This window comes from Equus quagga, chromosome 13 (genome assembly GCF_021613505.1).
Source record: "Equus quagga isolate Etosha38 chromosome 13, UCLA_HA_Equagga_1.0, whole genome shotgun sequence".
NCBI lineage: Eukaryota > Metazoa > Chordata > Mammalia > Perissodactyla > Equidae > Equus > Equus quagga.
Window position 1 is genome coordinate 44,801,757 of NC_060279.1, and position 17,396 is coordinate 44,819,152.

The following is a 17,396-nucleotide window of genomic DNA, read 5'->3' on the forward strand; positions in this document are numbered from 1 at the left end:
GAAATGTACCAAGTAGGAAGTGAATCTCTTAAATTCTTGGTCCAGGATAAACGTTAAGAATTTGATGAATATTCTCCCAGATTTTTTTTCTATGAAGTGAGAATTATTCATTTAATTGCACAGAAATAAATGCACGTAGATCTTTGCTGTTGTATTGTTGTATTATATTGAAAAAAGTAAACAACAGAAGATTGTCTAGACTAGTTATTGTATCAGCATTCAAAACAATCCCAAAACAAATTAGGACTAGCTATGCGGACAGACATGGGAAGATTTACACAATCTATCAGTATACGAAAAAATAAGACGATAGGTCTTAAAAAATTTGATCTCATTATGATAATAAAGAGATTCCCCCCATTTTAAACCATCAGTGCAATCCTGAGATAATCACCTAATTGACGGTGTTAAGTAAGCAATTCTTTCAAAATAGAGATGAATTTAAATTGTTAGTATTTTAGATAGAATTTTTCATTGAGCTAAGTTTTTGGTTTTGAGTATGCTGGCTCTGCCTAAGTTATACTAGCTTCATGAAATGAAATAAGTAATTTCATCTTTTTTTCCTATGTTCTGGAATATCTTACCTAGCACTGAAATTATCTGCATTTTGAAAGTGTAAGAGAACTAACTGACAAAAGATAAACCAGCTGGTCCTGAACCTTTTTTGTACAGTTTACTATGTATCTGAATTAAAGCATAAGTAATTTGTACAAATAGTCTATATCCTTATTTATTTTAAATTTCTTTGCCTGACAGCGGTATACTGAAGTATTAGACTATAACTGTGTTTGTCAATTTCTCCTTGAATTTTTTAAACCATTTTGTTTTACGGTATGTTTCTGTGCTGAGGCAGTGGTATGACTGAGAGTTCTAAACGTGTACAATTAGCCAAAAAGGAAACTCACTCTAGTATATTTGATTTATGTTTGGCCATTATATAAACTGAGAATGACCCTTAATGAGTTCTTCCCTTTTGTCTGGTCCATAAAAATGGAGGAATAACAGCAACTCTGTTTATCCTTCTTCATGATTAGGACTCTAGGAGTCTCAAAGAAGCATATAACATGTTAGGATTCCTTTTCTGATTTAGTGAACTGAAACAGTCCCACTTGTATTTACTGTGATTTGGATCTCATCTGTCAAAAGCAGACATAATTGCTTAGTCTTATTTCCTTTTTGTCTTGATTGCATTTCCCTTTATTATTTATTCAAATGTATAACTAGACTCTTTTCTTTATAATCATATACCAAAAAACCCTCTATATAGGGGCCGGCCCCGTGGTGTAGTGGTTAAGTTCGTGCACTCTGTTTCAGTGGCCTGGGGTTTGCTGGTTCAGATCCCAGGCGTGGACCTAGCACTGCTCATCAAGCCATGCTGTGGTAGGCATCCCACATATAAAGTAGAGGAAGATGGGCATGGATGTTAGCTCAGGGCCAGTCTTCCTTACCAAAAACAAACAAACAAACAAACAAACCAAAAAAACCCCACAACAAAAAAAACCCCAACTCAAACAAAAACCCTCTATGTAATATTCCAGCTTCTATTCCACATATGAAAAAACTAGGATTAGTCTAAGCCGGATTCCTACGTTTTAACTTCTTCTAAGATGAGCTTTATTAACTAATTTACCACTTCACACTTTGATGAAGATAACTCAAGTAATTTCTCCCAATCTCTGTTACTTCAACTGAAAAATAAGGCAATGATTTGGCTCCATCATAAGAGGGATATATTAGGAATTACTATTTGTCATGAAAACCTTTTGTCATCTACCAATGTAAGTCTATAGAAAGGCTAAGTATAATATAAAAAGTGGACATTTTATAAAGGGCATGAAAACATGATAATTTTTGTTACCTAGTTTATTTGGCCAATATATTGATTAAAGGTGCTTTTACATATTAAGGATATCGTATCTTGTCTTACCTGAACCGTTTTTCAGATATCCATTTGCATCTACAGTTGTATACATGATATAAGGTCCAGGTTGATTTACTCCAAAGGGCTGCAATAAAAAATGAATAGTTAAGCCTTGGAAAATAAGTGAAGCATTTGAAGTTTCAGGCAAATGTATTACAAATAAAGTAAGACATTCTTACATCTAAGTCTTACATAAATGGCAGTTACTTAGAGAACATTTCCATAGGTAGATAATACTTTAAAAGAAAACCTGTATTAGTAGAAAATTCTTAATATTTTAAATGATTTGATGATTGCATTTCTATGGTTCATTAATTTTATTAGATATTGCTAAGACAGTATCATCTCTTCTTTACTATATAAGGGTGAATATTTTAAGCAAAATTTTCTTCACTACTTTTGGTTCTATGTAGAATAGAGCTGTGACAGTTTTACTATGACATTTCTGTTGATTACAGCATTGCTTTCCCCTTCTGGGATGGACTGGACATAGATTACATTTTCCCACTAAAATAGCAAAATAAATAAAATCCATCCATAATAATTAGAATGGAATGAAAAATACTGATGAGTAGTTTACCACATTTAATCTCCTGTACTGGATTTAGAGAATACATTATTTTCAGTTAAGAAAAACATCATTGGCAGAGCCTAGTCACAATGGTGAGGTTTATCTCCAACTTGTATATTGTTCCCTATTTCTGGGGCATTCCTCGCACTTAGACAGGATGATTTATTCTCTTTAGAAATCAAGTCTATTTAAACAGGGTATAAAGAAACCAATATCTGCAAAAGGTATATGACAAAGAGACGACAAAATGGTCAAGAGATGCTGTAAACACTGCATAGAATTCAAAATTCTACTGTTCTCAATGAAGTAGGAAAAAGTTCATAAAGACATTTAGATAGTCTAATGATACACTAGAAATGATTTTCCTCTAGGATGACAGGCAAGAAATAATTAATTTCACTGGTACTACAACTATCTGATTGATATTGTAAGAACTTTAGAAATCCACATGCTTTCAATGACCATAAGAAAACAGGTTGTTCTAAGAGGAATTACTCATAAGACATTACTAACTGAATGAAGACTCATGAAGAATATCACAAAAGTAATAAAAACAAACTTGTTAATGAATTATTTTTATGTAGAAAGCAGAATATTACACTTTGTAAAACATACTATTTCCATGAAAGTTACCAAAATTCTATATCTATATTAATGTTTTGCAAGAGAAAGCACTGTTCTTTAGATAAGCAGTTTTAAAGCTTAGAAGTTAAACTGTGGAATTATCTTTCTCATGCAATTATTCATTTTTTTCCTTTATAGTTTTATCATATATTTCAATATGTTAAAATATATTTGTTGCTTCGCATGCTTAGCAAGAAACATTGCTAATGTAGTATATACTTAACATAAAGGAGGTCATCTGTCCTAGGTTTGTTTGTTTGGAATAGGGTATGCTCTTTTATTCTTTAAACTTGTCTCATTCCAGTGAGGCTGAGAGATAACATTTATGAGGCTACGTTTATTACTGTGCTATCATCTCAAATTTACTTTATTATCCATAGTCTAGTCTATGTACCGGAAGACTGGTATCTTGGGCTATCAGCACTGTTTTCAGTGCAACTTCCCAATTATATTCTTGAATATATTTTCTAATTCACACTTGGAGAATTTCATACTATTATCCACAGTATCTTACTTTACAGATTTATTTAGGCAATTTTTCCCTTTCTTCCTCTATACTCAATTTAAAAAATCAGGTCAAGCAAGTCTCTATTCTGAGTCCTAAAGCTGAAGTTCACTTCTCACCATGGGCCAGTGACTCTAATATTTGAAGACAAGATCCAAACATCCAGATTTGATTCCTCCACACAGTGGTTCAGTGTGGGGCAAGGATCCATGGGGGTGGTCACAAAACCCCACTGTAGAAAGGGTGACTAATCAGCAGCAGCACTAAACTGCGGTTATTCAGACTTGGGTATTTTGACAACATTTTCCTGAGAATGACAAGTGAGTCTGTCACTTTAGGAAAATGACTGACAGTATTTGTTTCTAATAATAAAGTTTGAGCTTCCAAACGAAAATTGGAATTTTGGAAGACTTGTATCCACCACTGTGAGACTGACACATTAAAAATTTAAAACCTTTTTTGATGAGATCAGTGGTGATATTAACAAATGTGTTTTTAAATATTATATAATGAAATGTGTCAACATTAGGAAGATCTACACACCTCAGTAAACCAATATTTTCCAAGTGACCAATGCATGATGTTACAAAACCATGCATGGATAAAAGACCATTTAAAGTACAAGATAGACCAGTGAGTTTTCAAGTAACAGAGAAGAGGAGAAGCACTTCTGGAATGGAATGGTATAGTAAGGGCCTCAAAAAAATCTCCTTCATAAAAGCAGTGAGAAAACTGGCAAAAACTTTCAAAATAATTTTTTCAGAATTCTGGAAATCAGCCAAAGGTTTGCAAGAATCTGAGGAATATCTGTTGAAGAAAAACAACTGAATCTTGATAAGAATATAGTAGTCCTACCTTAAACATGGTTTCACTTTCTGTAGTTTCAGTTACCTGTGGTCAACCATGGTCCAAAAATATTACATTGAAAATTCCAGAAATAAACAATTCATAAGTTTGAAGCTGTGCACCATTCTGAGTAGTGTAATAAAGTCTCACGCTGTCCCACTCCATCCTGCTCAGGGCATGAATCATCCTTTGTCCAGCGTATCCATGCCATGTATGCAACCTGCCTGTTAGTCACTTAGCAGGTGTCTTGGTTATCAGATCAACTGTATGTTATTGCAGTGCTTGTGTTGAAGTAACCCTTATTTTATTCAGTAATGGCCCCAAAGTGCAAGAGTAGTGATGCTGGTAATTTGGAAATGCCAGAGAGAAGCTGTAAAGAGCTTCCTTTTAAGTGAAAAGGTGAAAGTTTGTGACTTAATAAGGAAAGAAAAAAAATCATACGATGAATATGCTAAGATCTATGATAGCTTTTATTATAGTATATTGTTATAATTATTCTATTTTATTAGTTATTGTTGTTAATCTCCTACTGTGCCTGATTTATAAATTAAATTTTATTGTACGTATGTATAGGAAAAAACACAGTATATAAAGGGTTCAATATTATCTGTGGTTTCAGGCATCCACTGGGGGTCTTAGAATGTATCCCCCATGACTAAGCAGGGACTCCTGTCATGCACTTTGTTGTGTTTTAATTTGCCCTATTCCTATAATGCTCTCCCCAGCTCTGAAGTAACCTTGAAAGCCAACAGCTTTGAACTCAGGAAGCTATGAAAATGAATAGCCTAGCAGCCAGTGGGGGTGCAGAATAGGTTGAGAGCTCCCCAAAGCCCCATCCCCAGAGAATTGTCACTACTTGATCTATCTGGCAGTTTCCTGAAAAGCTCCATCCTTAGTATTTGTCTTTATTTGGCCAGACTGAGAGCTTGCTCGGTGTGAATAGCTCTATCAAACTGGAACATTTGTTAAAAACAATCATTAGGAACTGTTTATACTGAAGCTGCATGAGGTAGTATATCAATTTGGGCTAATAAGCAGTTGACCAAATCTTAAAAGAAAAATGTGAACGAGATGTTCAAAGGGGGTGTTTTGAAAAGCTCTGACATATTCCTGGGAATCTAGAAAGCCACACATGTGCAACACTGTTTTCAGACAAAAGACCTAAGAAGGCCCTAGTCTCTCACCTAATCTCTCATTTAAGGAAACCTCTGTCCAATCATAGCTGACCACTAAGCTGAGTAGGAACTTCAATGGCTACACACAGTAAAGAATAAAGACTTTACAGGATTAGTCCAGGAAAGTCACTGAACAAACAGCAAAAACAACAACAAACAGGAGCAACAACAACAAACAGCAACAACAACAAACTCAGGGAAGGGATTTCCAGGGTTGAAACATTATTTAAAATGCCCAGTTTTCAAAACAAAAAATTATGACACACACACAAATAGGAAAGTATGGGTCAAACATAGGGAAAAAAAAGGCAGTCAGTAGAAATTGCCCCCAAGAAAGCCTAGATGTTTGACTCATTAGGCAGAGACTTTAAATTAGCTCTTATATGTTCAAAGAACTAAAGGAAATCATGTCTAAAGAATTGAAGGAAATTATAAGAACAACGTCTTACCAAAACAGAGCATCAATAAAGAAGTAGAAATCACAAAAAAGAAGTAAATTCTAGCTTACAATAACTGAAACGAAAAATTCACTAGAGAGAGTCACCAGGAGGTTTACACTGGCAGAAGAAAGAATCAACAAATTGAAGATATGTCAATTCAGATTATCCAGCCTGGGGATCAGAAAGAATAATGAGGAACGTAAAGAAAATGAACAGAAACTCAGAGACATACAGGGCACCATGAGGAATACCAACAATAATGGGATTCCCAGAGGAGAGGAGAAAAAGAAAGTGGCAGAAAGAATACGTGAAGCAATAATGACTCAAACTGCCCAACTTTAAATACATCAATCTGAACACCCAAAACCTCAATGAACTCCAAGGAGGATAAACTTGAAGAGATCCACACCAAGACACATCACAGTCAAACCCCACCAAACACATCATGGTCAAACTGTTGAAGGCCAAAGAGAGAATTTAAAATGCAGGAAGAGAGAAGCAGCTCATTATGTACAAGGGATCTTCCATAAGATTAATAGCTGATTTCTCATCAGAAACCCAGGAGACCAGAAGGCATTAGGATATTCAAAGTGTTGAAAGAAAGACCGTCGACCATGAAGTCTAAAATCCAGGAAAATTATCTTTCAAGAATGAAGGGGAAATGAACAGATTGTGAGATAAAAACAGAGAGAATTTCTTATTAACACACCTGACCAACAGGAAATACTGAAGGGAGCTCTGGCTGAAATGAAAGTACCTTGGTAACTCAAATCCACACAAATAAAAAAACAGGTACCAGTAGAGGTAACTAAAGGTAAATATACTAGATGGTATAAATGTATTTTTGTTTGTAGCTCTTTTCTCCTATCTAAAACACTACTGCATAAAGCAATAATTAAAAAATCATGTCATTGGGCTCATAACGCATAAAGACGTAATTTGTATGACAATACAGGCACAAAGGAGGGGGGTAAACTGAGCTAAATCAGGGCAAAGTTTGTTTATTTTATTGAAATTAAGTTGGTATTCTTTTTTTTTTGAGGAAGATTAGCCCTGAGCTAACTACTGCCAATCCTCCTCTTTTCGCTGAGGAAGACTGGCCCTGAGCTAACATCCATGCCCATCTCCCTCTACTTTATATGTGGGACGTCTACCACAGCATAGCTTTTGCCAAGCGGTGCCATGTCCGCACCCGGGATCCGAACTGGCGAACCCCGGGCCGCCGAGAAGTGGAACGTGTGAACTTAACTGCTGTGCCACTGTGCCGGCCCCTTAAGTTGGTATTAATATGGACTAGATTGTTTCTAAGTTAAGATGGAGACTGTAATTCTGAGAGAAACCACTAAGAAAATAACTTAAAAAATAGAGTACAAGAAACAAGGGAATTAAAATGACAGCCTAGAAAATATACAACACAGAAGAAAACAGTAATGGTGTAACAGAGGAAGAAAAAAGATGTAAGATATATAGAAAGAAAATAGCAAACGGCAGACATAAATCCTACCTTATCAGTAATTATAGTACATGTAAATGGATTAAACACTGCTATCAAAAGGCAAAGATTAGCAGAATGGATAGAACAATATGATCCAACTACATGCTGTCTATAAAAGACACACTTTAAATTCAAAGACAACAAATAGGTTGAAAGTATAAGCATGGAAAATATACCATGGAAATAGTAACAAATGAGAGCTGGAGTGGCCATACTAATATCAGACAAAATAGACTTTAAGACAAAAATTGTTACTAGAGACAAAAAAGTACATTTTAATGATGATAAAAGGGTCGACCCATCAAGAAGACATAACAATTTTAAACATAAATGCAGCCCCAGTTCCCTGGGGACAGAAGCTCCTGCACTTGGAACCCTTCTGGACCTTGACCTATGTACCTCTTCCATCGGGCTGTTCCTGAGCTATATCCTTTTATAATAAACCAATAATCTAGGAAGTAAAAAACCCCCAAAAACAAAAACATAAAACATAAGTGCACCTAACAATAGAGCCCCCAAATACATGAAGAATTGACAGGAGAAACAGACAATTTAACAATAATGGTTGGATACTATTAGAATCATTATTAATTATTATTATTATTTTGTGAGGAAGATTGGCCCTGAGCTAACATCTGTTGCCAATCCTCCTCTTTTTGCTTGAGGAAGACTGTTGCTGAGCTAACATCTGTGCTGGTCTTCCTCTATTTTATGTGGAATGCCACCACAGCATGGCTTCATGAGCACTGCTAGGTCCACGCCCAGGATCCAAACCTGCGAACCCTAGCCTGCTGAAGCGGAGTGCACGAACTTAACTACTATGCCGCTGGGCCAGCCTCAAATCATTATTAATTATCAATATACCAGTTTCACTAATGGATAGAACAATGAGGCAGATGATCAACAAGGAACTAGGAGACTTGAACAATACTATAAATCAACTAGACCTAGCAGATACATCTAGAGAACAGCACACCCAACTCCAGCAGAATACATATTCTTCTCAAGCACACATGAACATTCTCCAGGGGGAACCATATACTAGACCATAAAACAAGCTCCAATAGGTGTAAAAGTACTGAAATTATACAAAGTATGTTCTCTTACCACAATGGAATTAAATTAGAAATCAACAAAAGAAATCTAAGAAATTCATAAATGTATGGAAATGAAACAACAGACTTCTAAATAACCAGGGGATAATGTAACAGAGAAGGAAAAGTTCATTGGTAAGGTTTCAGATCTCACATTACAACTAACCTTTAAGTAACTGCCACTTGCTGAGTTTCGCTATAGTATTATCTGAACAGGATATGAAATCTTCCCTTTTTCTACTATACATCTGTGTGAAGTTAGATTTTTTTTCCATATGTTTCAACCCAAACAACAAAAAACTAAATGTAAAAAGAGATGTAAGAATCTTCTGTCTTCTATTATGCTAGGTGTTAAAGAGATTTGAAAAAATGTAAAGCAGTGCTGCTCTTCCCTAATTTTTTAATTTGGAAAATACAGGGCTTTTTAAAATAAAACATAGATTGTGTTAACATGTAATGGGTTTATTGTTATTGCTAGAGTTAATAAAACCATTTAAAATTATTTCAGTGTTAATTTCATATAGAGTAATACTGATAGACATAACTCACATAAAGAAAAATTCTTTGGGGTCCTCAGACCCAGAAGTTTGAGAACTGCTGCCCTGTACCATGTACATAATGAGTAATTTGATTCCTGCTTTGCCCTTCCCAACTGAAATGATATGACTGGTACTTGTACCTGTAAGTCTTTTGGTTTCTTACCCCATATATCAATAGCATTACATTTTTCAGAGTTTGTTTTTACCCCCCCAAATAGTGCCATTTATTTCCCTATGAATGTTCAGTACAAAATGTACTAAAAATGGTGATGCTTACACCAAGTGCCAAGACATGTAGACTTATTTTTACTTTGTGTCTCTTCTAATACAGTTGGGGTGCTACGAGTATTGCTGTATCCTTTTTTTTTTTTTAAAGATTTTATTTTTTCTTTTTCTCCTCAAAGCCTCCCAGTACATAGGTGTGTATTTTTAGTTGTAGGTCCTTCTGTTGTGGCATGTGGGATGCCACCTCAGCATGGCTTGATGAGCGGTGCCATGTCTGCGCCCTGGATTCAAACTGGTGAAACCCTGGGCCGCCGCAGTGGAGCGCACAAACCTAACCACTTGGCCATGGGGCCGGCCCCTGCCATATCTTTAATACCTCTAACATACCTGGGTTACATTAGTGTGTTCCAAAGAAAATCTCAATTTTTAGAAATTTATAATTTGGGGAGTGATTATTTCTATCCTTGAGGAATTTTCAATTTAAAAGGATTAAGAATTTCTGAAACAATTAATTCCTCTAGTTAAGTATTTATGCACACATCTTAAATTCCTTTATGTGAAACCTGAAATACTAATATGCCAGGACTCAAACTATGGTATCAATCAGCAGTGATGACAACACATCTGTCAAAGTTTCATGTAACGTCTTTCTCACACTTCTCTGAAATAATTTACTTATTTGTTATAGAATGGATGTTTGTCTTCACAAAATGCTTATGTTCAAGCCCCAGCTTCTAATGTGATGATATCTGGAAAGTCAGCAGTGTTAGTGATGTCATGAGGGGGGCTCTCGTGATGGCATTAGTACCCTGATAAGAAGAGGCACCAGAGAGCTTGCTCTGCTCTCTCTCCACGTGCACAAACCTGGAAGAGAGTCCTCATGAGCACCTGACCTTACTGGCACCTAGATCTGGAACTTCCACCTTCCAGAACTGTGAGAAAATAAACTTGGATTGTATTTTGTAATGGCGGTCTGAGCTGACTAGTACAATAATCTAAGGACTATGAGTTATTCCATATATTTCACGTCATGAGAATATTTTAGGTATTAGCTTTCCAAATTCTGAAAATAAGAATGTAGTTTTTAGAGTCAGAAAATCTGACTTCAAATTTCTCCTCTTCCACTTATTTTCTGTGTGGCCTTCAGCAAGTTATTTAACTTCTTCTGCTTCAGTTTGCTCATCTTAAATTAGGGATAATCACATTATCTATCTCATAAGACTGGAGTAAAGACTGAGTAAATGTGTAAAATAAGTAGAACAGTACCTGGCACGTAGTAAGTGTTCAATATATATGCACTATTATTTTTTTATTTTGGCAAAGTAAGTTAATGTCTTTTTTTGGTAATGAAATCTCATTTTCAATTTTGTTGAACTACTGAGCGAGCAAAATCATTTCGATCAAAACCAGAAACATTTACCTTCTCGTTTTCTTTAATGTATTGGAGGATTCTAAAACTACAGGAATCATTTATTTGCATGAATGTATGTTTTATGTTTAGAATGAAGTCCAACTTCTGAGTATATACAATCGCTGTGTAAGAAGACAAGGTTGTAGCTTACAGCAAAGCCCTTTTCTAGAGGTCCAGTGCTCTGGTTCTCGAACTTTAGCATGCCTCAGATCCAGCTGGTGGGATTGTTAAACTAGAGATTCACTGGCTATATCCCAGATGTTCTCATCTGGTAGGTCTGGTGGAGCCTGAGAATGTGAATTTCTTACACGTTCCCAGGAGATGCTGATGCTGGTTTGGGGACCCCTTTGTAAGACCCACTATCTATTGGGATGACAGTTTGTATACTTTATAAAAATTGGCAGCTTGTGAGAATATTCAGTGTAACCGAAATATTTTTATAATGATTAGATTTGACTACATACAAGAGAATAAAACCATTAATTCAGTTGAGCACACAAAAAACAATGTTTGAAACACTTTTCATTCTTTTCAGTTGATTTTAGTGGTGCAGAAAACTGTCGTCTTAGCAATGCTCCATTGTCAACCAACACAAATGCAAAGGAGTGAAATGAGGGTTCACAGAACTGAAATTTCACAGATTTGGAAGGCAGTTAGAGAGAGATTCAAGTTGGGATCATTAGGAAGCTTTCTGAATTGTGAGATATCATCTGCAATGTTTAGATTTATTTTAATTTATTTCCCTCTGAAAGGTATGCTCTTAAAAGTATTTATTCTATAACTGTTTTCACATGCTCTATACTATTATAACATCAGCATACTCATTTTTCATTCTTAACTACACAATAAAACAGCATGATCTTTTCCTCTTAAGGGCAAACTTAAGGCTGTCTATCAGCTAGGTAGGTATCTAAGTGAGCTGTAGGATCTTGTTGGATTAGGTGTGGGAGCAGAATTGCCTTGACAAGCAAAGAGGCAAGTCGAATACACCAGAAAATATAGATATTTCAGCATTAAATAGGCTTCATTAAAATTTACAAGCAAATTTTAATTTGCAAGAGACAAATTCAGAGAAAGGGAAGAAACATGAAGAGGGGGGCAGTCTTACCTTGAGCAATAAATACAGTGCATTTCAAATGAAAGAATTCTGTAGTTTATGTAGTATCACAAAAGACTGTTTAAAAACAACTTAGAGGGAACATCTCAGAAAAGGAACCTATCTGATTAAATGGATAATTAGGGTGCTGGCTTAAAAAGGCAGGTGCGCTAGTCGAACACATAGCAGATCAGAGAAAGATGAAGCAGATTTTACCTTCTCTTGCAGTTGTTATTTCAGCCCAGGAGTTGGCAAACTTTTTCTCTAAAAAGCCAGATAGACAGTAAATATTTTCGGCTTTGTGGGCCATAAGGTCTTGTGCTGCAACTACCTAACTCTGATGTTGTAGCATGAAAGCAGCCATATACATGGTAAATAAACATATACATACGTAAATAAATAAATAGTGGGCTATGTTTCCATAACATTTTACCCACAGAAACAGGCAGCAAGCTGGATGTGGTCCATTGGTTGGAGTTTTCTAGCCCCTATTCTATCCAACAGGAGAAGCAATAAGGCAGAAATTATAAACTTCTAACTAGTTTGTCTGATACAGACTTAGCCCTCTACACAAGGCTAATAAGCTGATGATATGTTTTTATGTTTAGAAATGTTTTCCACATACATGGGGTAAGGAAAAGGTACTTAATATACACAGAGATACTTTTAATAATATATAAAATAAGAAATTTCTTTTAACTTCCTATAGTAAGTGAATAATTATGAAGTTCTTCAAAAAGTCATGACACAGTTTCCTCCTTTATACAGAGACATCTAAGTCCCTGAGTTGAACAGAAAAAGGCACAGGGTTATTTTCCTGGCTTGTAAGTGGTGGGAACAGGCATGTCAAGGTGCTTAGGCACGGACTTGGTGCTGCTCTTGTGGTCCTTAGCTTCATTTGAATTTTCCAGACCCACTTTTGAGGATACAACCTATGGTAACTGGTATGGTAATCTTAGTTGTCTAAGTGCAAAGAGTTCTTGCTTAACGAAGTGAACACATACTAGAGTTTCTATAAAATGAACTGTTTTCTCTGAGAATTTTTTAAATTTTTAAATTAAAAAAAATTTTTTTAAAGATTAGCACCTGAGCTAATAACTGTTGCCAATCTTTTTCTTTTTCCCCTGCTTTTTCTCCCCAAATCCCACCCAGTACATAGTTGCATATTTTAGCTGTGGGTCCTTCTAGTTGTGGCACGTGGGATGACACCTCGGCATGGCCTGATGAGCCGTGCCATGTCCGCGCACAGGATCCGAACCAATAAAACACGTGCCCGCCAAAGCAGAGTGCATGAACTTAACCACTTGGCCATGCGGCCAGCCCCTCTCTGAATTTTTTTTTAATGAAGCAGAAACATATTTCCATGGAAAACATTTAGTAAAATGACAATACATTTTGGTAAGAAGTGATTAAGACATTAGCTATTCCCATGGAATGCCGAGCACTATACCACATCATCTAGCAAGCTCACTTTCTGTGTGAAAATCTTAGTACAAATCTCTCACATATTGTCTACCTTTCCTTTTAAATGTCATGTCTAATATTTGTTTGAAAGAATTCAGAAAAGTTAAATGAAAAAAATTAGTAATCTCTCAATTTTTCCACACTGCAAGTAAAAAGGGACTATATTTGGCTCCTTTTTTTCTATTCTAGGTTGTGTCATACTTAATGCAGTTTAGGTGTTGTATTATACAGATTCTTTTTAACCAACTGTCCTCTGTATGCCTGTTGACTTATATATAATCAGGGTTGGCATACCTGTTTTTTCTTCAGAGACTATCTTTTTCAATAGCTTGGACAAATCTTGGTGGTTTTTATGTCAGTGTCAAGTACCTGATTATCTAACGATTTGTTTCAAGGTCTGGGGCTCCTACAATGAAGACCAAGTATATTCTACATCATTGGCTCTGGATGGTAAAACAAAATTGGAAGAACTTATAAGAAATATTATTTTAGATAAAATAAATATTAATTATGCAATATAAATTTATGATTCTAAAATATCAGAAAAATAGCTGACTTACAGTATGGACTTTATTTTTCTCAAAGGTAAGTTGCATCTCCGGTAGGAAGTGCAACTACTTTACTACTGAAGGAAGATTTCTCTCCCCTCCTGGCAATAGCGCAGCCAGTGAGAAGCGCTACAGCTCATCCAATGAGAAGCTGTTGTCACCCTGAACCGTTATTTTCCCTCAAAGAACTTTCATTTAGAGCAGCCCCACCCTACACCCTTTTGCTCCATAAAAGCAAGTCCCTTCCTTTGTCCCTCTGGATTTGCCTGCGGTTCACCATAGCATGCACATCCTGATTTGCAAGTCTTTACTGATCTCAAATAAACCCATTTTTGCTGGCAAAATAACTGGCTATTTGTTTAAGGTCAACAATATAAAATCCTTACTTATCTCTTAGAGATACACACTGAAGTATCTATAGAATATTAGACATGATGGATTCGCCTTAAAATAATCTAAGGGGGGCTGTGAGTGGAATAAGCAGGAGGTGGGGGTATAGGTGAAATAAGATTGGGTACATGACGACAGTGTTGAAGCTGGGTGGTAGTACGGGCACAAGGAGTTTTATTATGCTAGTCTATACTTTTACAGATGCTTAAAATTTTGCAAAAAAGAAGTTAAAGGAAGAATTCAAGGTAAAGAGCAATAAATGACATGGAGGATGATACATTGATAAAAGCCCTGAAGTAACATGGACACAAACTTTTAAGATAAAGCAACACTGACAAAGAACCTCAGTGGTGCTTGAGGAACAGTGGGGTAGGGTCAGGGAAGATCGGAAGGAGGGATAGCCAAGGGGTGCAAAAAAACTTTTGGATATGATATATTGTTTGTTATAAGATATATAGCCATTAAAAATATATTGTGTATATATATATATATATACACACACACACACAATATATGTCATGACATAAAATTGAATATATGAAATATGTGCGGTTTACTGCACGTCAATTGCACTGCAATAAAGGTGCAAAAATAAACAAGAAAAATAAAGCAATACTGATAAAAATGCAAGGAGAGTTTCTGCTTTCTGGTCTGACATGTAAAGAGCTTGGAAATCATCAGTCCTACCCTCACAACAACAACAAAAAAGCAGAAGAAATGGACAATCAACTCTTCTCAGATTCATCAGAAAATTGAGGTCATAGGGCAAACTACTCCCAAACTGGAGCAAGAAAGGCAGATGCGCAGAGTCAGAGCCTCCTGAGAGCAAAAGCCAGTAGCAGAAGACTGAAACCGGAGCCAGTGCTGGTTGGAACATCTGAACTGTAATTGAGAAATTGCTAGAGGATCAGTGTGAACTAGTTAGCTCAAAACTCGGGGGGAGGGGGGAGGCAGTCTTAGAGGAGCCCCACGCTTTTGTGAGTTTTACCTCCAGAAGTGCAACAGATTCTCAGGGGGAAGATTGGAAACAAACAAACAAACAAACAATACAACTCTCAAGCTTCTAGCACAAGGAAGGGAAAAAACCATTTTGAAATATGCCCAGAGCTCTTTGTTCTCCTTAACAGTTTGCCCTCAAGGAAAACTATTTTATCAGAGCTTAAGTGACTTGGGTTTTACCAAAACCTAACCAACCTGGCAGAAAGGAAACACCCACCTTCAACACCCTCTAGGCTTCCTGTCTCCACACCAAACCGCAGATCCAGGAAGCTTAGAGAACACCAAACAGGAAAAATACCTAAAAATCTAAACCTATGCATGTCATAGTCAATCAGTGGAAAATCAAAGACAGAGAAAATCCTGAAAGTAACCAGAGAAAAAGAATGGGAGAAAAGATGACCAGAGGTCCATATAAGAGTATGCTATAATTATGAATACTGATTTGAGCTTGAAGAATATGAATCAGTGGTGGTACCAATATGCAGGGCTGTATATATCTTTTTCTTCAGAAATGCCCAGGAGCCTAGGTCTAGGAGTGAACAAGACGGATAGCTCGACTAACCCAGGCTTGTAATTTTGCCAGGAAGGTGCAGTAGAAGGAGAATGCTTTCTGAGAGTTAAAGGTAGTGGCAGAAGTGATGGTTGGTGGATGGTAGCTAAATAAGGAGGGAGGTAAAGACAAGAGGGGCCTGATACAGGTGAAGATACTAATGGTCTTAACGTTGAACAGGTAGAATAATAAGAGAGAGGGCTGGAAAAATAGGCTGTGGTCAGAGAGGTGAACAGATGGCACTGAGATTTCAAAAGTAAAACAATTCTGGTATATAAGGTCTAGAGTATGGCCATGAGAGTGAGTGGCTAAAGTTGATTAAGAATGAAAAACTCTGGGATTTTTGAAATGGAGATGAAAGAATTTGGGTGGGATTAGTTGCTGACCTGAATAATTCTTTCCTCTCTCCATGTATCAGACAGGTTGCCTGCATCAGGTGGGAACACATAGGCAGCAGAAGAGCTATTCAACTCTTACATTAACTCGAGGTAGAGAATGTCGTATAATAACTACATTTTCCCTCTCAGTCTCACACTGGGTCATAACTAACAGGATAACACTTCTATTATGATCAAATGGATCTGATGTCAAAACAATATGAAGAGGTCCTTGAATTGAGGGAAGATCCAAGATGGCGCCGTGAGTAGTCCTCTTTGTCTCTCCCCCTTCGAGTCTACAATTATTTGGACACTTATCGCTTGACAAAGGATATCCAGACAGCATGTCAGGACGTCTGAGAGACCCACGCGACTATACATCGGAAGGCAGACGGACTTTCCTCCGGGAGGATGTGGAAATAGGTGAAAACTCTCCGACCCCGACGAGCAGCCTAGTACCCGCAAGCGGCTTTCTTCCAACGGACGCACCCAGAGGAGCTACACACATCTAGGGCAGGAGCGAGCACACAACAGAGGAGTGACGGTGGAAACAGGTGACCAGAACCCTACCTAAACCCCCTGCAATTACTCCTAAACGCAGAGGGAAACTTTGGAGTTGCACACCTGAGCCCGTGGGGAGAGTCTCTCCCCGCCATTGGCGGGGAGACCCCGCCTGGTGTTCGCGGCGCCCGGAGGGTCCCAGAGAGAGTCGCTGAGGGTACGGAGGTCTCCCAGCTGCCGTTGCCCGCCCTGTGGGAGTAGGGATTGCCGGAGATCTCGGAGACGACCGGGGCTGGGGGAACTTTCAAAGGCCGGCTCTGGGACCCGGAGGGGAAGCTCCGGAGTTCCGCCCGGGCAGGAGACAGAACTCTCTGTCTGCCATTAGCAGAGGGGCCACGCCGAGCATTCACGGCTCCGGGAGAGGCCCGGAGAGAATCCCAGAGGGCGGGGCGAACCCCAGCTGCCGTTGCCCGACCCGTGGGACTAGGGATTGCCGGAGATCTCGGAGAGGACTGGGGCTGGGGGAACTTTCAAAGGCCGGCTCTGCGACCCGGAGGGGAAGCTCCGGAGTTCCGCCCGGGCAGCAGACAAAGCTCTCTGTCTGCCATTAGCAGAGGGGCCACGC

The 17,396-nt window shown here is 37.6% G+C and overlaps 1 protein-coding gene across 1 annotated transcript in view; it reads right to left on the reverse strand.

Annotated features, from left to right (window-relative positions):
* The window catches only part of ITFG1 (integrin alpha FG-GAP repeat containing 1), a 283,980-nt gene that overhangs the window by 59,124 nt on the left and 207,460 nt on the right, over nt 1-17,396 (reverse strand). The window contains exon 14 of the mRNA XM_046680407.1: nt 1,928-2,006. Within this exon, the coding sequence (XP_046536363.1) occupies nt 1,928-2,006 (79 nt within the window). The remainder of the gene's footprint in view (nt 1-1,927; nt 2,007-17,396) is intronic.